General features: G+C 29.1%; 2 protein-coding genes, 4 long non-coding RNA genes and 2 other non-coding genes across 8 annotated transcripts; 5 read left to right on the top strand and 3 right to left on the bottom strand.

The window, feature by feature from the left end:
• The first annotated feature begins 64 nt into the window (after positions 1-64).
• On the top strand, positions 65-2,253 carry waw (Translation factor waclaw). The gene is made up of 2 exons (XM_070647889.1): positions 65-1,172; positions 1,249-2,253. Exons 1-2 carry the CDS (start codon positions 167-169, stop codon positions 2,172-2,174), a joined length of 1,932 nt encoding a protein of 643 aa, XP_070503990.1. The 5' UTR covers positions 65-166; the 3' UTR covers positions 2,175-2,253.
• On the bottom strand, positions 2,237-3,029 carry LOC139096204 (uncharacterized). Its single transcript, XR_011544932.1, has 2 exons — positions 2,793-3,029; positions 2,237-2,736 (listed from the first exon to the last, which is right to left on the bottom strand). It is a non-coding gene; the product is annotated as an uncharacterized lncRNA (long non-coding RNA).
• Positions 3,030-6,941: 3,912 nt separating this feature from the next.
• TRNAS-AGA (transfer RNA serine (anticodon AGA)) lies at positions 6,942-7,023 on the bottom strand. The gene has a single exon. It is a non-coding gene; the product is annotated as a tRNA-Ser (tRNA).
• Positions 7,024-7,172: 149 nt separating this feature from the next.
• Positions 7,173-7,254, top strand: TRNAS-AGA (transfer RNA serine (anticodon AGA)). The gene has a single exon. It is a non-coding gene; the product is annotated as a tRNA-Ser (tRNA).
• A 6,637-nt stretch (positions 7,255-13,891) lies between these two features.
• LOC139097624 (pickpocket protein 28-like) lies at positions 13,892-15,658 on the top strand. Its single transcript, XM_070649520.1, has 4 exons — positions 13,892-14,078; positions 14,149-15,169; positions 15,218-15,475; positions 15,532-15,658. Exons 1-4 carry the CDS (start codon positions 13,892-13,894, stop codon positions 15,656-15,658), a joined length of 1,593 nt encoding a protein of 530 aa, XP_070505621.1.
• Positions 15,659-21,593: 5,935 nt separating this feature from the next.
• LOC139097128 (uncharacterized) lies at positions 21,594-21,968 on the top strand. The gene is made up of 3 exons (XR_011545027.1): positions 21,594-21,750; positions 21,817-21,891; positions 21,959-21,968. It is a non-coding gene; the product is annotated as an uncharacterized lncRNA (long non-coding RNA).
• Positions 21,969-22,587: 619 nt separating this feature from the next.
• Positions 22,588-23,382, bottom strand: LOC139097089 (uncharacterized). The gene is made up of 3 exons (XR_011545025.1): positions 23,256-23,382; positions 23,129-23,191; positions 22,588-23,066 (listed from the first exon to the last, which is right to left on the bottom strand). It is a non-coding gene; the product is annotated as an uncharacterized lncRNA (long non-coding RNA).
• Positions 23,383-23,577: 195 nt separating this feature from the next.
• On the top strand, positions 23,578-24,402 carry LOC139097083 (uncharacterized). Its single transcript, XR_011545024.1, has 3 exons — positions 23,578-23,811; positions 23,938-24,008; positions 24,082-24,402. It is a non-coding gene; the product is annotated as an uncharacterized lncRNA (long non-coding RNA).
• Positions 24,403-25,917: the final 1,515 nt, after the last annotated feature.

The following is a 25,917-nucleotide window of genomic DNA, read 5'->3' as shown; positions in this document are numbered from 1 at the left end:
ATAACGGTATGAAATGACTTGTCGGTATATTAAAATTTTGTTTACTGCAGGGTCCACAACTACACCTAACAACATAACTTATGCCAATCAGCTGATCGAAAGATTTCAATATTTTCAAAACAAGTCACAGTAACAATGTCAATTTAGTGAAAAAAATTTAAGAAAAATGTTAAAAATAATTTTAAGGAATCATCATAGAAACTTTCAAAAGCTAATAGGAATAACTAGAAAGTATTCATCATATGAGACCTTGACAGATGACATAAACAACTACTTAAATGTAAAAACAGAAAATATTCGAAATTTTTCAATAATCGCACATGTTGATCATGGTAAAAGTACATTATCAGATCGATTAATGGAAGTTACTGGTGCTTTAAAGAAAGGAAGTGGAAAATCACAAGTGCTGGATATGCTGGAAGTTGAACAGGAAAGAGGAATTACAGTCAAAGCTAATTGTGTATCCTTGCTTCATAAATATCAAAATGAAGTCTATCTCTTAAATTTGATTGACACACCTGGTCATGTAGATTTTGGAAATGAAGTTGCAAGAAGCCTGTCAGCATCGAGAGGTGCCTTATTGCTTGTCGATGCAAATCATGGAATTCAGGCACAAACACTTGCCAATTATCATCTTGCGACATCAAAAAATCTCAAAATCATCCCAGTCATAAATAAAATTGATTTAAAGAATGCAGATCCAGAAAGAGTGACTGAAGATCTACTTATGATGCTCAACATTGATCCAGATGATGTTTTGAAGATCTCGGCCAAATTAGGCATTGGAATTGATAAAGTCCTTGAACATGTTGTTAAGAAAATTCCACCTCCAATATCGTCAAAAGACCTACCATTTCGTGCTCATTTATTTGACAGTTGGTATGACAAATATCGAGGCGCATTGAACCTTATGTTTATTAAGGATGGAGAGATTCATGTTGATCAAGAAATTGTGTCATGTGAGAATGGAAAGGGATATGTAGTAAGGTCATTATCCCTTCTAACTCCAGAAGAGAGGAAAGTTGATCGACTTGTTGCAGGACAAATTGGTCTTATTGGATGTAACATGCGAAATAGTCAGGAAGCTATTATTGGGGATACTTATTATTTAAAAGGAACTCCTGTTCAGCCACTTGAAGTGTTCAAAAAACTTAAACCAATGGTTTTTGCAGGTTTGTTGATCATTTGACTAGCTTAGAACATAACAAATTTTTGTATTCAAAATCACAAATATCATACTATTTACAGGAATATATCCACAAGACCAGTCACAGCACCTGGCATTAAAAAGTGCAATTGAAAAATTAGTCTTAAATGACTCTTGTGTAACAGTTCAGCCAGATACATCACCAGCACTTGGTCATGGATTTAGACTAGGATTTTTAGGACTTTTACATTTGGAAGTATTCGTTCAACGACTTGAACAGGAACATCAATCATTACCCATAATCACAGCACCAAATGTTACATACAAAATGACAATTTTGGACATTAAAGGAATCCTTAAGCATTACAATGGCAAGAATCAAATTGAAATTTCAAATCCAAAACATTTTCCAGATCCACAGCATGTTGCAGAATATTTTGAGCCAACAGTCATGGCAACCTTGATAACTCCAGCTAAATATGTTGGTGCAATTATTGGACTTTGTGTTGAAAAACGAGGCGTTCAAATAAAATCAATAAATTTAGATCACGATAGAATATTATTAAAGTACATCCTGCCATTAAATGAAGTCATCATCGACTTCCATGATCAGGTTAAAAGTCTATCAAGTGGATTTGCATCATTTGACTTTGAAGAACACGAATATGTAAGCACAAATTTAATAAAATTAGAAATTCTTCTCAATGGATCTCCAGTTGAAGAGTTATCCAATATCTGTCATGTCAGAAGTTCAGATCAGATAGCTAGAAGCTTAGTTGCAAAATTAAAGGAACTAATTCCAAGACAAATGGTTGAAATTCGAATTCAAGCATGTGTTGGAAGTAAAGTTATTGCCAGAGAAACAATTAAAGCATTCAGGAAGGATGTCACTCAGTGGCTTTATGGTGGAGATGTGACAAGACGGAAGAAACTCTTAAAGCAGCAAGCAGAAGGAAAAAAGAAAATGAGACAAATTGCAAATATTCAAGTTCCTCGAGATACATTTATCAAAGTTTTGAAAAGATAACGGAAATGATGAGAAATTATATTGAATTTTTGTAGGATAAAAAATAAATTTTGCTAAAAAAATTGCCTAAATATAAAAAATTAAATTTTATTTCAAAAATATTAAGAACATTTGGGGTGCCACCTAAAGATAAAACAAACCCAGCATGCACCCAAAGGATTCAATCCTTCCCGTGTTGGTCAGACTTCCATATCTGCCTGAAATCATATCTCAAAAATGGTTAGCTTGGGCTATTTTTCGATGGCAAGACTGCATAGGTAGCATTAATCATTAAAATTTCTTCATCGTCACTATCAGCTATACGAATAATTAGTCTATATTCACCAGGTGGAAAAATTGCAATCATTCGATTCATTGGAACTTTTACATCTTCATGCACAAGATCAAAATAAGGACATGGATGCATCATCGATTTATCATCGCCTTTAATAAAATCCATAGCAATCCAGAATAGACGATTTGCAACGGTATTTGCACTGATGAATCGACACCAGTCAACTCTTGGTGAATGTAAAATTTCTCGATAGTTCGTCTCGTATTTATACTTTAAAATTGCTTTAATCTATCGATTAAGTTTAAGATAATCATGAAACTATCTACACAACCACAATTACTTACATTCAAGCTATTCAAACCTCTTTTTGACCAAACTTTAAAATTCAGCATTGTGGAGTTATCTCGACCTGGTTTTGTGTAACATGTTGAATTTGCATGAAGTTTTTCATCATTCAAGGCACAGCGAAAGTCTTTCAGATAAATTGTTTGATATTCGTTACGGAAAACTATGAAAGCTGCAAAGAGCAAAAATAAGAAATTCATTGTAAAAATTTCGGATACTTTAAAATAAACGTGATGTTAAGCAATATCTCGAAAATAACAATGAATAAGTGATTATTTTTGTCAAAAATTTAGTTCAGTTTTATATGTCACTTGTACTTAATTGCTGTGTTTGGGTATAAAATTTGGTTGACTGATAATCTTAATAATTATTAGACATTAAATATTTCTGAAAATTTAATGTGGAAAAATTTTTGTTTGTAGATAAAACAGAATTTCTTTTGAATTCTGACAACTAGGTGTCGTTGATGCTTCAATGTCAAATTTTTTTTGGTATTTAGTTGTTTTTTTTAGTGTAAATCATCCATGTACTATAAAAATCTACAATTCGAAGGACATGCAACTGAAAATCAACAATAAAGTCTCAATTACATTTCAATTGTCTTTTTATTTTTTATTCCATCTCGTTAGTTGTCATAAAAACTTGAGATAAACTTCATTTTTATGTGAAAAGACCAACTTGACAATTATTTTCATGTCATCCGTACTTTTTATCTTATTATACAAAAAAAAAACTTTGTCATTATTCACGATTTCAAACGACAATTTACGGAAAAAATAAAGAACAATTTTCATCGCCCTAATCGTCAGCGATCCGATGAATTTTAATTTGATACTTTTCGTGAGGTTTTTAAAAAAGGAATCAAATTTGAAATAAATGCAGTTTGTCTTTCAAGAATGCATGATAGACCGACTGATACTAGGATGAAGGATGATACCATGAGGCAAAGTCCAGAAAATGACAAAAATACTAAATGACACAAACCCACAAAAGACTTTAAAAGGTGTCTAGAATGTTAATGAAAGTATAATGCGCGTATTTAAAAGAAATAGCATTTTCATTCTAACTTACAAGCATTCTTTCACATAAAAAATATTCCACAGCTCATGAATATGAAGAAATTCAACGAGTGAATTGCAGAAAAAGAGCAAAAATTCATTTCTGATGCCACTTTTAAATTGTAAAGAGATTTCCACACCCCCTTAACATCTAGGCCTCCTTCTATCATATTAAAAAGAATTTACATTCTAATGAAGTTAAAGCAATAAACAAGAATGAGAAGAAAATGAGGAAAAGCGTCGAATATGTTTCAATTTTCAGTGAGAGATTATTTCATTAATTGTGAAAACATGTCTCGGTTGATGTCGTCGCACCCTCCAATACAGTAGGCATTGAATCCTTTTCCGCATTGATAATCATCGCATAAAGCATAAAAACTTGTTTACACAAAAACATCCATCAACAATTATTTTTTTCGTTTTCATTTTTCCCTTTTTGGAAATTTTGCTCTCATCAGCTTTGATCTTTGATGTGTATTTGTGTATATATGTCTGTATTTGTGCTTTGTTATTATGTACTTTCTACATTCAACTTTATATTTTTGTTTCATTTCATGTGTACATTTGATGTGATGAATAATTTTTTGATGTGTTTGCATATTATCATAATTTTCATGAATCTTTCATTTTTCTTTCATATTTGCTCATCTTTTATATGAGTTTTCCATGGGCTTTTACATTGCCTTTGTTGATTCACATACGTTTTTCAATCATTTTATGGAAAAGTTTTTTTTTCTTGTGGAAGTTTTAATTAAAATTTTTTTGATTGGAAAAATAAATGTGCACTATTGATGATTAATTGTGGATGTGGTGGTCGCTCAATCCTCTATGCGATCCTGTTTTACTTTGTAGATTTTCTATTAATCTCCCTATACTTTTTGTATCTCTTTACACCTATTGTATCTGTTTATGTTAATTATGTCTCATTGTCATTCTCTAGGTACCTGTCTCTCTCTGCTACTCAAGAACACCTTAATTCCACCTCATGACTTCCAAACCACACATGACACCAATAAAAATTCCTTAAATATGTTTTACTTCCTATTTTTGTAAAAATAAATCTTCGGAATTTCCCCCATCCATATTTATATTCATGTTTTCTATCCCTCAATTTATTTTTCATCACAAATTTTCCTTCCTTATTTCCTCTTCAACATTTTGCCTCCCCCTTCAGTGCTGTTTTTCCTTACCTTATTATCATGTTTTATTGTTCAATTGAATGTTCATAATCATTGACAATATTGTTATAAGAATTAAATATTAGAAGTAAAACTGAATGATGCAAAAAAAAAGTAAAAGAATGAAGAAGAACAATGAAGACATAATTATGAGATGAACGAGGAAGAACAAAAAGAGGAAAAGATTAAAAGGATGAATGGAATTTTTTCATTCTTTATTTGAACAATGGAGCAAATGAGTAGGAAGAAAAACATATTTTTTGGGTCGTGATTTGAATTATTTTTATTAGTTCTGCCTTATATATTTCAGATTGCTGATGAATTGTGCTTGATTTCTATTTGTAAATTTTTAACATTTTAGACTTTTGAGTGAATTTTGATTGAATATTTGATTAACTTACTTTATGTCTGAATACTAATCTAACACATCAGACGTGATGTTTTTTCCCACTTTTTGGACCAAGAATGCTCTGTTTTATGTCCTAAGCTATAGTAATTATTAATAAATTAAAGAACCTTTCTTAAAGGCTATTTTGCAACATTTTTTTTACTTTCTTTTTATCCATAAATCTAATTAATTTTCCTTTCCCTTTATTTCCTTTCTTTGCATCAATTTGTTAATATTTTTTTTTACATAAATTAAATTTCGTGCAATCGACATTTCCAATCGTGCCACTTTTTATTCTTTTCATTTTTTATCATGAATAAATTTTTTCTTTTTATTTGATTAAAATCTCTTTTTATATTCATTCCTTTATCACGCTGAGAATTGAGAAATTAATAAAAATAATGACGAAAGTAAATAAAAAAGAAAAAATGTTCACGGCAAGAAACAGAAGAGAAGAAAGGAAATGAAGGTAACAAAGTTATTGATGGAAAAAACAGGAAATTGATTTTTTTCTTCAGTTAATTCATCTTTTTATGACTGTTGAATTGTAAATTTTAAAGGATTTATTCACAATTTCAACAGTCTTATTTTCTCTGTTTCTAAGTTCCACGTTCTTTGAATTCTCATTTGCACACTGCATCCTTATTCACATTTAAAAATCATTCCCATTCTCCTCGTAGTGTCTCATTTTCAATTATATCAACCACTCATCCACGACCATACTCATCATCCAATTCATTTAATATTCATTCGATTCCATCATCATCATCATTACCGGTAATCGATCAGGCCTCGATTATTGACATAAAAAGTTTTGCAAAACTATTCCGGTCTCATTTTCAATGATAATTTCCTACTTGATTATAAAGTGGGTGCTTGAAATGTTGCAATTTTCATGCCTAAATGATGCTTCTCATACCATTAATATCCTATTTGAATTGATGAAGACACTGAAGGGACGGTTGGATAGAAAGTGTGAAATGATGAGTATTTAATGATCCGTTCAATCATCCACTTGACATCTATAGTATTAACAAGTTTGTCTGTGTGAATATACTGCCTGAATTTAGATGTACATGAAGAAATTGAATGTTTAGAAAATAACAATTCCTTAATATGTGACTGGAATCATTGTGTGACTTTAAAGACTTCACTGCATTTTGAATTCTTAAATCGAATTTTTAAATATTTAAAAATAATTTGCTGACAAGGATGTAAAGAAAATTTGTAATTTCCTGCCAAAAATTGAAAACAATTTTATTTAATTTTTTCATGTTTTGTCAAGCATTGGTGGGGGATGTACAAATCTAATTTGAAGCTGTAATATGCATGTGAGCATTTACTTAAAGTTAAATAATTAATATTTTCTTTTTGACCTTTTTGAAGTTTACTGGATCTTTGGAACTCAACGGACCCTTTTGACCCAATAGGAGTCTTTTAGCATGGCTAATACAAGCCATAACTTATTTCATCAAAATAAGTGTTGATCTAAAAAAAAAATAATTATGAAGAAGTCAAAAAATTCGCAGTCGGTAGGATTCGAACCTACGCTCCCAGAGGGAATCTGATTTCTAGTCAGACGCCTTAACCACTCGGCCACGACTGCTGTGACTTAGTTGTATTTCGATGCTTCTAATTATTCTAACTTAGATACAATTTTACCGCAAGTTTTTCAAAGTCACGAAAAGTCCATAAAAGTTTGTCGCAAATTTCTAACTGTATAGTGATGGAAAATACAACAGTAAATGTCATTAAGCAGTCGTGGCCGAGTGGTTAAGGCGTCTGACTAGAAATCAGATTCCCTCTGGGAGCGTAGGTTCGAATCCTACCGGCTGCGGATTTTTTAATCTTTTTGCAAAATTTTTCCTCATTTCCGAAGTATCAATCTTACTAAAGATGAAGATTTTATGGTAGTCCAAAATATTTTTTTAAGGAGCATCCTAATGTATTTTAAGCACTTGTTTCCTCAATCAAAAGACTTTTATTAAATCCATTGAAAAGAAGCAGCTATCATCATAAAGTTATCAATAAATACTTTAAATGGAACAAAAATGAAAGAATTGAAAAATTACAAAAAATAAATAAATAAAATGAGCATCGATAGCTAAAAACATACAATCAGTGGACCATGATTGATTGCCTTAAATCGATTACTGCTTTTCCTACTTCGCTTTTCATCCCTTCTGTACCTCCTGTCTTCATCGCTTTTTCCTCCATCCTGTTTATTTCATGTGGCGCTCACGACAAAAAATTGAATTATTGACGATTTTCAATTATCGATTGTCAAATTTGATTGACGAGATTTTTTATTTATTTTATTTTTGTGCATTTCTTGAATCCTTACAACCGCTTTTCAAGCTAGACTTTTGTCCATAGCAACTGATGTTTCAAAGCCTTGCCGATAACAGAAGTTCATTCAATGTTGTATTGAAGCTACGGAGCCTATCATCTAAATTCTTGTTATTTCACATGCATCATACCATCAATGCCATTAGCAAAAATATGTCAATTTGAATTATTATCTAATGATTTGTCAATTGTCACATTTCAGCTGATTAAACATTCAGAATGTGATGCTGAACGAGAAGAAATATCACCTTGAAGGGATTTTGTTGCTACAATAATAATCTGCTTACAACTTCTTATTTTGTTGCCCTCATTTCGTCCTTTCTTCTTACATTTTCTGATTATATTTTATATGAAGAATTAATGTTGGTTATTGTGTAACGGATTGGTGAGCGGTGGGGTGTAAGAATTTCTAAGTTTTGTTCTGTCGTACTAGTAATAATAATGTACGGAAATATTGAACCACAATCTCATTTATCCCTGCATTTTGGACTCTTATCTTATAATTGTAAGGGATTAAATGATAATCATGTCATAATTATATTGCCATTAGTGCTGATGACATATTAAATATTTAGTTAGTCTTAATAAAAGTAATTTTTGCATTATGAATTTGATGAGTAAGCATGAAGAAAAATACATATATTGTGAGTGAATAATCTGATTAGAAAATAAATTAATGTGAAAAGTAACATCAAACTAGAGTCGAGTGAAGCTTCAAATTTGATTCTTTTAGATTCACATGTCTAAAGTTAAATGAAATTCAGGACTCAATTTTCAAAAAAAAAACTTCTTATCAATAATCGATAAGTTCTTTAAAGAAAGAAAAAATTTATTGGTCACTTTGTGAAATTGGAAGAATATGAAGCCAGAAAAACATTTTTATTGCCCTTATTTATTTTTTATTATTCCACTTCTCTCAATTTTTATTTGCCCACTTATGGGATTATAGCTGCTCTTGTTACTGCTGCTGCAGCGGTTTTGTTGTTATCGAACAAATAAATTGATGGCATTTCAAATATTTTTTTGCCCTTTTTGTTGCTACTGCTGCTTCTACAGTCGGAAAAGAAAACCTCTTCGTTAATAATTGATGAGGAATTGAAAATGGAATTGTTGATTTTTTTTTTTCATTTTTCAAATGCTCTTTTTCAATTCAATTTTGTGTGTTGGTGGTGGCTTGTGTATTGAAATGGATATCTTTCATTATTAAGGTATTGGTACTCTGTGAATATTCAATGGTTTAAGGCAGTTGTGGGCAACATGTATGCTTACATATTATACTTTTGTGATTATAGTTATACCTAGTAAATCTTTAAATCTTTTCTCCATACCCCGCGAACACTAGATTCGTTTGGTTTTCAATTCTGTACTCATTAGATTTTACACATTGACTCACAATGTGGAACTTAAAAAGGTTGAGCAGTACTGTTTTAAACTCAAACATGTTTGAAGTGAATTGAAATTTTTTGAAGTAACTAGAAAGGGGAAAATAAAGGAAATTTATGGCTTTGAAATATTCAATATGTTCATTATTTTAATAGAAATATTTTGTTTTACAATTGGATATTCTCGTGTATTTTAATGAATATATCAAAGGATTTTTGGTCTATATGCTGAATGAATACCAAGAAATTCTGAAATTTTGCATATATGAGGCTATGCTATTCATATGAATTCCTCATATTTACCACTTTAATACACTTTATCACTCCTCAATCTTTACCATCGTTATTGACTTCTTATTCGCTTTATTTTAACTTCATTTAATTTACATTTACTACAAAAATTTTCCCTCTTTACATCTCCTGCAATTCCTTCCTTAATTCTTCATCAAATAAACAAACAAAAACACACAAAATCTCATTTCACTTCCTCTTTTGGAGTACAAAAATTAATTTTTCCTTTGATGAATTTCGATTTTCCAATTTTCTTTATTTACATTCGTTTTGTATCATTTTTTGCCAATCTGCGCTTTACTTTTTTTGTAGCTTTTTCAAATTCTCATTTTAAAATAAAATAAAAGGAAGATTTTACTTTGATAATTTTTTTTTCTCTCATTTCAATGTTTTATTTTAAATCATTGTGTACTCGAGCTTTGATTTACTTTTCATTATCAAAATGTTTATTTTCTCGTTATTTTTTTGCTTTCTCGTTGAATTTTGAAATTGGTATAAATTTTTATCCAACAAATTTCGATTTTTTTTACAGAGTTTTGTCAAATTTAGTGAACGAATTTATTTAAATTCTGTTCATTCTAAAAAAAACTGAATTACAAGATGAGAAAGTGTATGTGAGACCAAGACGCGAAGTTGCGACTAAACAGGTTGATCAACAACCACAAAACCAATTTTACATACATGGTAAAATTCACCTGAAAATTCACAAAATAATAGCATAGACAACGCAGTATCAACTTAACATCAAAAATTCATTCTTGTCAAATTTTATTTCCATCAACGAGACTCTTTTGTCATCGCATAAAATAGCAGCAGCAGCAGCAGCAGCACACAAAACAAATAAAAAGCAAATTCGCAACAAAAGAACTCCTTTGAGGAAAATTTTCATCTCCTCTTTGAGGTTTGGTTATAAAAAAGAAAGGAAACACAAGAAAATAGAGCTCGACACATGATGGAATGATAAATTGCTTTTTTTATATCACAGCAGTAAGCAATTCTCCCTGAATTTTTCGCAAAAATTGATGTTGTCAGTGTGGGATGATAAAAAATGTGCAAGGGGAAGTTGAGGTCATTTTTGGTTATTGTACTGTGTGTGCTGAGCAGTCGCATGCTGTTTTTATTGTTCAACTTGTTGAATTTTTAATAAGTATGAAGGAGTGAGGAAAATGAGCTATTTTTACATAAATTTTTGGATATTTAAAAAAATATTGAAGATTTTTGAGTTTTTTTTATAAAAATCAGAGATTTTGTAAAGACTTAAATCCGTAAATCTCAAGTGCTCACTAATAAATCTTCAAATTTAACCCCAATCCTTTTCATCATCTGACAATTTTCCACCCCTAACATTTTACATAAATCTAAATTAATATTTGCATAATTTGACATTAATAATTGTTGTTGTTGGAAGTAAAAAAAATATTCAAATAGAAATAACAAAATAAATACAACTGCCAATTGAATCTAAATTTCCTTCAAATTTTCAACAAAATTATTTAAATCTGTTTGAATTTTTTTTACATTTTTTCCTACTTTCACTTTTTTTCTTTCCATTCAACTTCGGTGACATTTGTTGCTTTATGAATTTTTCATGAGACACGACTAATTGAGATTGTTGAGCGAAACAGTTAATTTAATGGATTATTATGAAGGATAATTGCGAGAAATATGGATAATTATGGGAAAGTTGATACTGTTGATTATTATTTATTAAGAATTCATGAAACGACTGAATGATGGTTAATGCAAACACACAATTGTCACAAAATCATTTAAAAATTCCGTAAATTGCAACAATGTATTCAAAATAAAAAATTATAAGAAATTTAAAAAATCTCAAAACAGTTTTTATTAAAAATATGATTTAATATTGACAAAATTACATTATTAATGATGATCATTTCAGAAGTCTTACAAACAATTGCTGCTCAAATTGCCTATTCATTACCAATTTGTAGTCATCATCTCCCTTTTCATTTTTATTTGTCATCATGTTGCTATTGACCCTTGAAAAATGACAGTAAAACATCATCACTAATACAATCATACAATAAGAAAAGAATTAAATTGCAGTGAAAATGATATTTGGAAGTGACTTGAAGCGACATGAGCGAAATTCCCATGGGTAATTTAAAAATTTATTTATCTCTTTCTTTGTTGTTGGCTTTACTTGCAACATTCTTTTATGCATGGTCTTATTGATGAGGCGGTTGTCATATGAGAGGATTCTTGAATCGATTTTCTCGAGAATGTTGTTGCTCTACAAAAAATGCGCACCCTAAAGAAAATTTTTTTTTGACTGAATCAAAGCTGTCATACTAGGGATTAATATTTTGAAATTCCAAAAATATGTAAATCTTCTAAAAATCTTTATAACAACAAGAAAATCACAAAACATTTAAAATATTTTTTTAGTGTCTATGCCTTAAACACAAAAAAATATGAGCAAAATATGTGTGGATAGAGCAACCATAAATATGATAATGTGACATAAATGTATCAATTTAAATCGAATTTGTCAAAATCAGCCTTAAAGTTATGAAAAATCTTCTTTGATGAAATTATATTTTTTATATGACATGGTATTCCTTATGGATTATTTATGTGGTGACATGCATGTGACTATTTGATATGGTTTGAATATTACACTTGCTGATTTATGTACTTTTTTTATTTTGTTGAGTAAGCCATGTCTATATTTAATTTTACATAAAAATATAATCTTAAATAATAATAATAAATTTCGGAACTAAGCAAATACTCAAAAAGAAACAATAATAACAATATTTGAATAATTTTTCCATCTCAGTAGACCACAAAGGACACGAAAATTCAAATCTACGTCATCAAAAGAAAGATAAAAACCCTTCACAATTATCATATCACAGTTTGTGTTTATAGTGAGCTTGGATACATATTTTCATATTAAAAGGAACATAAAAGGAAGATAAATATGACAAGATAAACAAATTCTCATTTGTAAGAGAAACAATAACAATAATAATAATAGGGAGAGTAATAAGTAGGGAGAGAAGTCGGAGGGCTTTGCTGATGTATTCATTACACAGTAGCGACATATTTGAATGACAATGTTAATGATAATCATTTAATTACTTAGAAACTGAGAGCATGGAGGTTAATGAATTTTAATAGGAAAATTTCCTTGATTAATCATGTACTCTTTGGAGTTTTGCCCTCTCTCCCTTACAGAGTAACAAAGGCTTTAAGAACCAAGATCTTTTGCGTAGATCAGCGTGATTTCAACATCTCTATAACTGCATAATTTTGAGTGCATTTCTTCTTGTGAAAAATCGTTTTAATTTCGATAATTAATTTTCAATTTATCATCACAGTTCCATCCCCAAATCATACTTTATAACATATCGACAATAAAAACTTGATCCTAAAATGCAACAAATTAATTATTTATAAATCCAAACAAGACAGAATTTCCATTTCCAAAACAAAAAGCGTAAAAATATTGTTTTTGTTGTTGTTTATTGTCGCACGTCGACTGGGAATTGTTCAACCCTTTATTGCAGTTCCTTTTGTTCATCAGTCAAGGGTTAAGAACTCGCATCTCTCACATTTTCGTAATTAGACGGAGGGGGTGAATCCAGTACAATAAAGCACAATTGTTTGTGAATAATAAATTACATTTTTTAAAACCATTTCCATTTCACTCCCGCAATTCCTATTCATCATGTTCTCAGCTCTTTTGATGGATTTGTTTTTGATTACAAGACATAATCCTACTTTTGTGGTGTATTGTGGTTTCAATGCTTCTGTTTCTGTGTGGAATTATTGTTACTTAACACAACACAAAAGGTGCTCAAACATGAAAAGGAAAATGAGAGGAAAAGTCTTCCTTCTTTTGTGTGATGAATAGCAAAAATCTTAATGGATTTTTTTTCTAATGCTGAAAATTCAATTATTTTCCGATTTCGATTGTAAATGAATTTTTGAGGATTTTCAGGATTTAATTTCAATTTTTTTTTTTTGAAAGATTATTGAATATTTTATTTAAGGTAAATCGTGTTTTTGGGTTTCCAAACAATTTTCAAGAGATATCAACTTCTAATTCTATTAATATGAAACCTATAAACTAAATGATTCTTAGAAATTAATTCTCATGACGATCATATTATCGTTATAGTCACTAATGTATCTGAATAAACATTTCACTTTCTTTTAATTGCCATTCTAGCTTCAATTGCACCCATGTTACTATTGACATTATTGCAATTAGCAGTGTGCTATTAAAAAGACTTCATTCTAGTCATAATTGAACTGTTCAGCAGACCTAAATAAATTTTTATTTAAATTGTCAAAATCATGTCTGAAAAAATCACAATCGAATCATTTTCAAAAGAGAGCTCAATCCACGGAATAAAATTCATTGCAGACAGAAAAAATAAAAAATTAATTAGAATTTTCTGGTTAATCTCATTTTTAATGTCAATCGTTGGATTTTGCTTTTATGCAAATGGTGTATACTTGAAATGGAGCACAAGTCCAGATATAACGTTGAAAATGAAATGGAAGTCAATTCGGGAAATTCCTTTTCCAGCTGTTACAATTTGCTTGCCGCTTTTTGCAAAGTCAAATACAATAAAATTTAGCTCATTTGTGGATATTCGAAGTAGGTATAATGGTTTACAACTGAGATTAAAGTCCTCATGGTCCACTTGATCTTTAAATTTTATTTTCAGATGTTTCAATCAGCAGATCACTTTCGCCTAAAGATCAAAGCATTATTGGAGCTGCTGCTCAAGCTTGCAATCCAAGCGTTGCATCTCGAGTATCAAGATTTTTACCAGATGCCAGCAGTGGTCAATTTATAGAACATTTACTATCTACATCTCCAACAGTAAATGAAGCTTTTGGTGCTTGTTTTTATGACAGAATGGAAGTTAATTGCGAGAAAATGATGAATCGTATTTTGTTTGACTCTGGAATATGTTATACTTACAATATTCAAGGATATAATACAATTTTTAGAAAAGAAGCAATTTCAAAAGACTTTGATTCTTATAAAAGAAAAAAAATAGCAAAGGCATTAGTTGGACCAAAACAAAATGAAACAGTGGATGATGATAATCCCGAAAAGCTCCACTGGACAATCTTTAATGGGTATGAATCAACTAGCGATGAAGTTTTTCCAGTCAGAGCAGCCAAGAATGGTGCCGTGACTTTCTATCCAAAAGTGAACATAAGTGATTTGCCAAATATGTGTCTGCGTTATGGAAAAGGGTTTAGATTGTTTCTACACAGTCCAAATGAAATAGCTTCATTTCCACATAATGAATATTTTATTCCGTTCAACCAAGAACGACAGTTGACTATCGGAGCAAAATACAGTCACTTTAATGAGGATCTCAGGATTTATGCACCTGAAAAGCGAGACTGCTACTTTGAAAATGAACGAAAATTGAAATTTTTTAAATCATATTCTAAGAGTCATTGCCTTCATGAATGTCTTACCTCATTTACACTCAAAAAGTGTGGATGTGTCAAGTTTTCAATGCCTCGTGCTGAAAATACACCGATTTGTAATTTAACAAAAATTTCTTGCTACATTGAGGCACTACATCAGTGGCCGTATGCTGACAGTCAGAATGCAAAAACATTGATGCCTTGTGATTGTTTTCAGCCATGTAATGATATTACATACAGTGTGAAACTTGATAGAGTTGGAGAATTTGAGTCAAAGATTCAAAACATTTCAAAAAGGTTTACTTATTTTATCATTGAAAATAGATTTTAATTTTGAATTTTTAGGGCCATTTATGCTGAAATTGGTATTAAATTCAATGATATATTGATTGAAGAACAAAACTTTTTTGTGGGATACAAGCTACAAAATTTTATTGCTGATACTGGAGGTCTACTTGGTCTCTTCATGGGATGTTCAATTTTGTCTATTGTTGAGCTGATCTATTACTTAATAAAAGGAATTTATGAAAAATATCAAAGATTTAACGCTGAAATTAGAAAAGTTAGCTTTCTTACCAAAGTTGATCATCCGGTGATTATGATGTAAGTTTGAAATTATAAACTCTTAAATCGTCAATTATATATATATTTTTATTCAGGTCACTAAACGATGATTTTCAAAATAAAATAAGCAGGCTCGAATTTCCTGACAATTTTCGATACAATGACAATGACATTTACATCCTCAAGCGACCATTTTATGAACGATCATTAATAAATAATTAATATTTTCCTTTGTTATGAATATCCAGCATGAAAACCACGAATATATATTTACTTTTGAGTAAGGTCAATTACAAAAAAATCATTAAAATATAATTATCATCACTACAATAGTGCAAGTTTCAAGAAGAAATTTTAAGTGTGAATGAAAATACAAAAAATGGATCTTTAATTTTTTCAAAAACTAATGCACGCATTCTGTAAACACCCGGTGGTAAAAAATCAAGAAATGTAGTTAATGTTGAAATGTTTAAAATTTTGACTACTCCTTTTATTGGACATTTGAGCATAACTTCTGGAAATTTGTCAAAGTTTGATGAAAAAATTACAAAAGTCCTCGTGTTATTGATCGAGGGACTTAAGCGCATTTTTGTCCCAGCGATCAGTAATTGATTAATAAGTAACTTACAGAACTAAAACACAAGATCCAGTAAGATCCAGTTCACTTTCAGACTTAAAACACAAGATCCAGTAAGATCCAGGTCACTTCTAGACCTAAAAACCAAGATCCAGATACTTCCAGACCTAAAAACCAAGATCCAGTAAGATCCAGTTCACTTCCAGACCTAAAAATCAAGATCCAGTAAGATCCAGGTCGTTTCCAGAACCAAAAACACAAGATCCAAAGATCCAGATCTTAAAAACAAGATCCATATAAAACTTCCACAAATTTAAGAACATCATCATTTAACGGATTTTCTTAATTCAAACCTCATAACGATAAAAAAAAATTCAAACATTGTTCAGTAAACACTGTTAAAACATCGACAAACATTGGAAAACACTGTAAAACAATGAAAAAACGTGTTGTTGTTGTATATGAAAATGAAAAACTGTTAATTATAGTATTTATGCGTTGATTTGAGACTTCTAAATGACCGATAACCCAATAACATGATAGAACGAAGCTATTAAAACAAACCAGAGCTCTCTACGATGTCTAGTTTTCGAGATCTCGCGTTCCAGCCGAACGAACGAACGAACGAACGAACGAACGAACGAACAAAGTGCATTATTAAGCTACCTTTTGAAAACAAGTTTCAAAAATGCGCTAAAAAATGCTTTCATAATAGGACTAGCTGTTCGAAATGCCTTGCTAAAATAATTAAATCAATAATTTCATGTATTAAATTATTTGTATAACTACCCTAATCCACCACACCAGTCAAATTTAGGTGATCTGAAGATTTGTCGGACCTTTCCTTCCTCCAATTTCAGTAGTGTTGTTTCAAACTAAAAATTATCGTAGATAACCAGTTAGACCCGATTATACCTAAATATTCTTTAAACTTACATATAAAGAACTCAACGGCTCTTTGATAATAAATACAAAATCTACTAAATCATTATGAATTTCACATTTTTCAAGTTCAAATTTGTGTTTAATACTAGTACAGTTTTCGATCTTCATAACTTGAGCAATTGATGATATTAACACGAATTGTGTGAACAATGAGAATAATAGTTTTAAAAACATTTTTCACAAAAAATTAACTGATTTCATAGGTAAGTAGATTCAATCTGAATAGTGAATACACACCAAATAAACATGAAAATATTTGTAATTATAATTTGATTCATATCTTGCAAATGAATTATATGAATTATATTATTAAATTTACATTAAACTTTTATGAAATTCAGACAAATATAGAACAATTAAATACTCATTTTTAAAATAGCATATAGAAAGTTTTATGCCTTATTGTTCTGATCAGCAAATTATTTAATCAAAAGACGAAGTGTTGATTATTCACAGTTAATCGAGAGAACTCGGTTGAGATAGACTCGTTAATATTCTTATCATGCTGAATAACGTAATGTAAGTTGTACATTATATTAAAATAATTTAAAAAAATAAAAAATAATTTTAGTTATTTGTAGCACCTTGTCACTATTCATAGCACTTATAAGTACATCATTAGAACAAATAATTCTTGAATGCGATTATAATGACCAGACAATAACATCAAATGACCTTGAATACACATGCAATGTGCAAAACTTGCATTCACTATCAAGGAACTTGAGTGTTTCGTCACTACACGGATTTCATTTAAATACAAAAACAAATGACGATGTGACCCAATTATATGCTGCAAGCGAGCAAAATAACAAAATTGCATATTTTCCAAATGAAGTAGGAAAATTGTTTAAAAATCTAATTTCGATTGAAGTCAGGTCCTGTGGATTGAAGGAAATTACGAAGCACAACTTTAAGAATATGAAAAAGCTTAAGGTTATTCGACTTCTAAACAATAATATTAAAATAATTCATAAACAAACTTTTGAGTTTAATAAGAAACTTGAACAAATTGATTTAATCGGAAATGAAATTATGCACATTGAGCCATCAGCATTTCATGACCTTAAACATTTGAGAGTCATCGATTTAAGGGGAAATATCTGTATCAGTAAAAAGTCTAAAAGAGGTGAAGCTAGAAAATTTTGTTCCGAAGTTCGAAAAAGCTGCTTCAATGCAACTTATTCGGGTATTGAAAATATCAATAATAACCATTTAGAAAAACAAGCTCAAAACGGAGCAAATTTAGTAAAATTTTATTCAATTTATTTAATTTTGCTCCAAAATTTTATCACATTTGAAATTCATAATTTAAACTGATTATTATCTCAGTAAGTCATAATTTAGCCATCTAAAATAAGATACGTAAAGCTTAATCTTAAATTAAGTTAATCTTAGATTCATGCTACAGCTTTTACAGTTACTGCAATAGAAAGAATATTATCGTCCTCATCATCGTAAACTCTTGCTGAAAACTTATAAATTCCTGGAGGAAAAATTGACAACATTCTGTTTCGAATTTTAATATTTATTGCCTCAATTTTTCCATTTATCGGGCATTGCTGGACATTCTTAGGAAAGCGTTCACGTACAATATCCAGGAATGCCTTAATTAAAGCATTTGGTCTTGATCTCTTTGAGACAATGGAGCACCATTCAGTTGGAGGAACTTTAAAAACACTTCGGTAATGATTCTTTTCATTTCTCATCATATTCAGTTGGACCTAGTGAAGGTCATGATAATAATACAAAAAAAAATCCATTTGAATATGGAAATTACCTGAATTTTATTTAAAGGTCTTAGAACATTTCCAGTAAAATTCATGCAGCACTCACTATATGTACATTCTTGTATATAAAAAGTTTGCTGGCTACTTGAGCAGTTTTCCATGCTTTGAATTTTGATATCGAATTCTGCAGCTGCATTGCTACCACAACTTATGAAAAATAAAATGCTTGACAGTTTCACTATCATCACAATGTCAAGTGTCAGGGCCTAATATTGCATTAAATCAAAATTTTAGCAAAATTTTGTTTTTATTTAAGTAAGAAACTAATTAATTTAAATGATGTTAAAAATTGTCATTAAGAAATAAAATTAAGTTGATTACTAAACATCAAAAATTCTTAATTAATAACATTTTCTATATAATTTATTAAATTATGTTATACTTTTTTATTATATCAGTGAATTCTTCTGATATATCATGGAACTTCATAGTCATCGTATTAGTCTTTTAAGTCTCATCATCAGATCTTGACACCAGCTGAGTTTTCTCTCTTAACAGCACTTTGGAACATAGTATTAGCACTACTGTGTTAAATCCACTATAAATTGATATATTTCTTAAAACCACACATCTTATAATGGGCAAGTATTACATCATTTTCAACATTAAAAATAATTACGGATTTGTTAGTTAATTAAAAGCATTTAACATCTGCTTTACTTCTACTTATAATTTTTTCTATTTTAAAAAAAGTCAAAATTAAGTCATGATTATTTTTATTTTTAGAATGGTCATGAATGAAATAATTTTAAAATTGTTTTAATTATGGATCATCAATTCTGATTATCATTGTACATGTAACAATATTACTGTCATCATTATTGTACGCAACAATTTTAAGTTTGTAAGTTCCAGTTGGGAACATTATTAACATTTTTCGATCAAAATCAACATTCAAACTTTGACGTCCTTGGATTGGACACTTTGATAGAAATTGAACTTTGCTGATCAGTGGCATCAAGAAGGTTCGAATTAGAGGATTTGTCTTTGACTTACCAGACACAATTTTACACCAATCTATATCATTTGATTTGAAAAGTTGACGGAATTTTGAACCTTCCTTTTTATAAAATTCGACTTTAACCTGAAAATATTTTAATTAGGCCCGAGGTAATAAAATTAGTTAAAATTTTACCATCAGTAAGTTCACTGGTCGAATAAAGTCGATGTCAAACTTTATATAAGTTTCATGATTTTCAGCGACATAAAATATTGCTGATTTATTGGACGAAATTATTGGATCCAGATTCTCAATTTTCAAAATTGCTAAGCAAAATTTAAATTGAAATAAAATTGAGATCCAAACTTTTACGTTCATGACTAATTTTATTTTAACTAAAAATAAACTGAAAACTGCAATTATAAGTATTTTATAATCATAAAAATAGTAATGATGACTTTTAAATATTTATAATCTAATTTTTTGAAAATGTATTCTTAATGAGAATTAAATTTGAGTAATTAAATATCAAGGTTAATGCTGTGTTATATTAACTTATTATTTGTGACGTACAAACAGATGCTAGTTAGATTAGACTGTCATATTCAAATGACCCTAAACAAAGAATTTGAGAGTCAAGACCCTTCATTCGAAAGATTTATGCCATGAGGATTCTTTTATTTAAATTTCTGTACTGAAAAGAGTAAAATACGTTTTCTAAAATCTAGCAATAATTCAGAAATAGTTTATTTAATCATCAGTAATTTTTATTATCATTGTTAAAGTTCCAATATTGCTATCCTCATTTGTATAGAGCTTAATTCTTAGTTTGTAAGTTCCAGTTGGAAACATCATCAGTAATTTACGTTCAAACTCAATTTTGAAATCATGACGTCCTTGAATTGGGCATTTTGCAAGAAATGGAACTTTACTCATTAAAGGCATCAAAAAAGTTCGAATTAAAGGGTTGGTTTTTGAAGTTTTCTTAGAAACAATTTTACACCAATCAATATCATTTGATTTAAAAAGTTGACGAAATTTTGTACCTTCTTTCTTGTAAAATTCAACTTTAACCTAGTAAACATCATCATTACAAATATTTCAATACAGAAATTCATTAGTATTTACCATCATTGGATTTAAAGGTCGAAAAAAATCGACATCAAGCTGAATGTATGTTCCACAATTTTCTGCAGCATAAAGTAATGCAGAAATATTCGATCTCAGAATTGGATCTAAATTTTCAATTCTAATATCAGCAGAAGAAATTATAGTTTTATGAAAAATTATGAGAAAAATTAATAAAAATTGTATCTTCATAGTTGAACCGAATTCAATTTTGTTTAAACTAATAATCAAACATTTTGATTTTTATATGCTAAAATTGCAAATTTCATTTAGATAAATATCATTAGAAACTCGTTAGTTTCCATATAAAATATTATTTTTTTGGTTGCGATAAAATCTATCAACCACAGAGGTGGAACTTAGAATTTTTAAAACACGCTTAGACCATTGAAAAGGGGATACATCCCCCTTTGTAACTGAACAAGTTATTTTTTAACATTAAAAGAGGGTAGTTGTAAAAGCAGCAATCCCCTGGCAACACCAGTAAAATACAATTCATTTCTATATTTAAACTAATATTTTTATTATCTGATTATTTCAACGGTAGCTAGCATATACTAATGAATTTTTAATATTTTTTTGATTATTTATTCAAGTCAACCATTTTTATTGCAATTATATGATCTTCCACTGCTATTCACTTATCAAAAAGCAATGTGAATTTCATATGTTTTAAACCGGCAATTGAAAAGCATCTAAAAAGATTTTTGAAAAAGTTATTCAAAAAACAGCTAATGAAATGAAGACTTTTAAGTATTATTCTTTTATTTGGATGATCTTGTCTTTAATTGAGAATGCAATCTCTTTTGCAACATTAGATAAAATTAATTACTGTACAAGCTCAAACAAATCTCTATTCATTGAATTATGCAAATTAGAGGATAGGAAGTTTTCAGGAATTTTTACTTTTATTAAACCGACTAACAAGCTAAATGTAAGAAAATTATATTAGAAATGTTAAACATTTAAAAATTGGTCTTGAAATTTTGATCAATTTTAGCTTCTTATAAATTTTTACCGAGAAGAAAATTCTCAATTTCATCAAATATTCAAAGCTCCACAAATTGAATGGTTTGTATGAATCCAAAAATTCAATGGGCTAGTCTATGAAGCTTGAGTTTTTTTTTTTTTAATAATTTTAGGTGCTCAATGATTGGAAGTAGCAAAGGAAGATCCAACACTTTAGTAAAAATATTTGTCTTACCTGTTTTGAGGCAAAATGGAATAAATTTGAGTTGTCCATTAAAAAGTCGACTTAAAATTTTAAATGTTGTCACAGAGCAAAAAATGACCACTATATTTCCAAATGGATTGTATCGAATTGATTTGCATGCATACAATAATGAAGACAATCATATTGCTAAAATTTCGTTATCTTTGAAGGTCGAACCCTAAAAAAATTATTAATTTTTAAATTTATTCAAGCTAATATGTGACCAAGAGTGAAGGCAAGGAGGTCCTTTGAATGTTTTAGACAGTTTTTGAACTTTTAATATATTTTTTAAAAATATTTTTGAATAAATTTTTTTTGCAAGCCATAGTCTATGCTATTCTTTATATTCTAGAATATTTTTCCTCTCATTCAGACATTACATCAAAATTTGTTCCAAACTTGTAGCTTTTATATATAATTAAAGCAATATTTAAACGTTTTTAAAAAAATTGTTATTATTGTTCTGGATTTACATATAGTACAGACCATGTCTCAACTACTTGCTTTTTTAGTCATTGTTCAACTTTTTTCACTGTCTGAAGCTGATGGAAGATTCTTGAAAATCGAAAATTGCACATCAACCAACAAATCTCTGATTATTGAACGTTGTGATGTTACCAATGGCAGTATTAATATTAAAGCAGAGATTTTTAAGCCTCTGAATCAAATATTCGTAATTAAAACTTAATAAACCATTTGAAATTTAATAATTGATCAAAATTTGTAGTTTAAGTTTGCGCTGTATCGACGAGAAGACTCTGAATTTCGACCGATTGGAACATTTCCTGTGATTGATGCTTGTGCTTTAAAAAGGAATAGATTTAAGCAAAATCCATTTGTTATTGGTGCTGTTGAGGTTTTGAAGAATGCGTGGCCAGAAATTGCAAAACCATGTCCATATACTGCACATTTAAATGTAGTCAACTTCAACCCTTCAGGTGTCATGTTAAAGTTTGTGTCGAGAGGACTTTTTAAAGTCTGTTTTTATTTTTACAATCATGAAGACAACATTATTTTCATGCTTAATTTGATCTATGCTAAAAATTGATAAAAATAATCAAAACAACGAGGTTTTAAATAAATCATGAATCATGTTTACCTTTTTTAAAGCAGACATGCAGTAGTCAATGACCGTAAAATTGAAAATTATTTTAATTCTACACTGAAATTAAAAAAAATTAATTTATTTTTAAAAATCATAAAGAGTAATTAAAAAATATCCTCACATTAATCGTATGTAAAGGTTTATAAATATTTTGTATTATATTAATTCTGTCATTCGCAAAAGCACATTGCTCCAGATAAAGTGATTTGTTTTTTGTTGGACACTTCTCAAATTTAACCAATCTTCCGCAAGCACTTACTACATACTAGTTTCACGCACTAACATAACGCGTAAAAGCTTCATTGTTTATTGAAGCACACAAACGGAACTGATTAATTAAAAAAAAAGATAAAATCAGTTATTATGTAATTAAAGTTAAAATTAACAAAAAAAATATATAATAACATTTTTAAAAATTTCCAACTATTTTTCATTAAAATCAATTATCTCATCATACAATTTAGTTCTTCAAAAGTGTAAAAATGAAATTTTTTAAAATCTTTTCATACTTTTGGTTCAGTGTGTCTTTGCTTGAGACAATAAATTCGTACGCAACATTTGAAAAGATTAATTATTGCACAAGCTCGAACAAATCTCTTCGAATGGATTTATGCAGAATAGAAAATAAAAAGTTTTCTGGAATTTTCACTTTTGTTAAGCCGATCAACAAGATTGTTGTAAGAAAATTGTGCAAAAAATGTGAACAATTTATAATTTTTGGCTTAAAAGTTTTTGGGATTGGATATAACTTATTTGTTAGCATAAAGATTTTATCGAAATCTTAAATTTGTAATTAATTTCAGCTTGTCTCAGATTTTTACCGAGAAGAAAACTCTAAATTTCGACAAATTTTCAAAGCTCCGGAAATTGAATGGTTTGTATTAATAGTCGTTAACCTGGCATACCTGCTATGCCACTGCCTTGAAAACATTTGATTATCATTTTAGGTGTTCAGTGGTTGGTAATTCAAAAGGAAAGTCCAACACAATAGTTAAGATTTTCATCGTTCCTGTTTTAAAACACTATGGCTTGTCATTGGAATGTCCTCTTAAAGACACAATCAAAGTTACAAATATATCTATAGCACAAAAATTCACCTCAATATTTCCAAATGGATTATATCGTATCAATTTCCATGCATATAATAATGATGACGATAATATGGCAAATGTTTCAATGGTTTTGAAGGTTGAGCCTTAAAAGAATTGGTGCTAAGATTGACTTTTGGGTGTTTGAGTATAAACTACCACATTTATCCAACTTCGCTTAATTATTTATAATTGTGACTGAAGTTGTTTTTTAAAATAAAAAAAAATTATTTATATATTTGTATAATTTTTATACATAATTGTAGACTGACGTTTTTAAATAATACAAAATGTTGAAATCATTGAAAACATGTTTTAATCATCATCAAATTTAAAAACGTATAAATTTAAAAAGTCTAATTGAAATGAAACTTATTCATAAATTCATATTTTTACACTGAAGAACACTAAACGTTAGTCACTACTGATTTATAATAATAAAATGTTATATTGTTCCTGAACAAGGAATCGGCATAGTCCAAAACAACTCGACCCTATTTATATAATCGAGATAAACAAACAAAAAAATGCAAATGAAAATTAAAAATTTTCTTTTCATCATTTTAGCATCGTCCATTTTCATTCAACTGCTCTTCTGCTTTCATTTTTCATAATAAAATTCAGGTAGAAAGGAACATAATTCCATTGAATTCATTTCCTTTCTCTCTTTATTCATACACAAACATTTTTAGCTTTTTGTAATTTCATTTCATAAATGCAGGCAATGGAGACAGAATAAATGAATAAATAGAAAATACTTTTGTGAAATAAAAAAATTATAAAAAGAAGTCTTAGCTTTGTTGTGTTTTGTATTTTTCATTCATTCTACTTAAATTAATTGAATTTTCATTATTTAAATTTTTGGATGATGTTTAAAGGGAAATAGCGAACAAAATCCAGACAGATAGAATGATAATGAGGTAGATGGTCTTTGGGGTCGAATTTTTTCTGACTGTGTAGTAATAATCTTACATTAATTTAAAATTTCAAACATTTTGTTTAGTTGTATATCTTCTATATTTTCATAGTGTATTCAACATGATAATTTTATTTTTTTATCAGTTAGATTTCTACTCAATTGAATTTCCTAAACTCATCCTTTTGTTACTTTACTCATCATCGTAATCATCGTCTAAATTCAGTTCCTGAATGTCATTGTTGCATCATAAATTTTGTTTTTAATCAGTAAATGATTTAAAAAATTTTCCTTTTTCCTTGTGAACTAAACTAAGTGAAGAATAAAGAATGAATGAATTTCAAAATTGTTTCGGAAAATTTTCAAGTTTTTATTAAATTTTTAATTAGAAAGCAGACAGTGAATTGACGATTTTTAAGTTCAAGAAAGAAGTAAGTTAAAGGGTTGAATAGAAAATAATTTATAGAAAACGGAGTTAGAGAGTATATTATGTTTTCTTGGATCATAGACAACACGGTTAAAAATTTACATTTCACAATTTTCCATTATAATCCTGCATTGTCATTGAAAATTTTATCAGTTATATTCAAACAAAACAAAAAAAATCACAAAAGACCTGTTCAATTTGAAAAGCAAAAAGCGAGAAAAATGTTGAACAAATTATTTCAGTTGGAATTAAATTTAACAAAAGATGAGGATGCGCAACCAGCAATGTAATGACTCGACAGAAAAAATACAATAAAATCTCTTTTCCTGTAGGATGAAAGTTAGGGTGAGTG

Source organism: Chironomus tepperi, unplaced genomic scaffold (assembly GCF_022539635.2).
Source record: "Chironomus tepperi strain 1889 unplaced genomic scaffold, CSIRO-AGI_Ctep_v1 contig_34, whole genome shotgun sequence".
In the NCBI taxonomy this organism is placed as follows: Eukaryota; Metazoa; Arthropoda; class Insecta; order Diptera; family Chironomidae; genus Chironomus; species Chironomus tepperi.
Note: the sequence above shows the minus strand (reverse complement) of the source record. Positions and strands in the feature narration are given on the sequence as shown.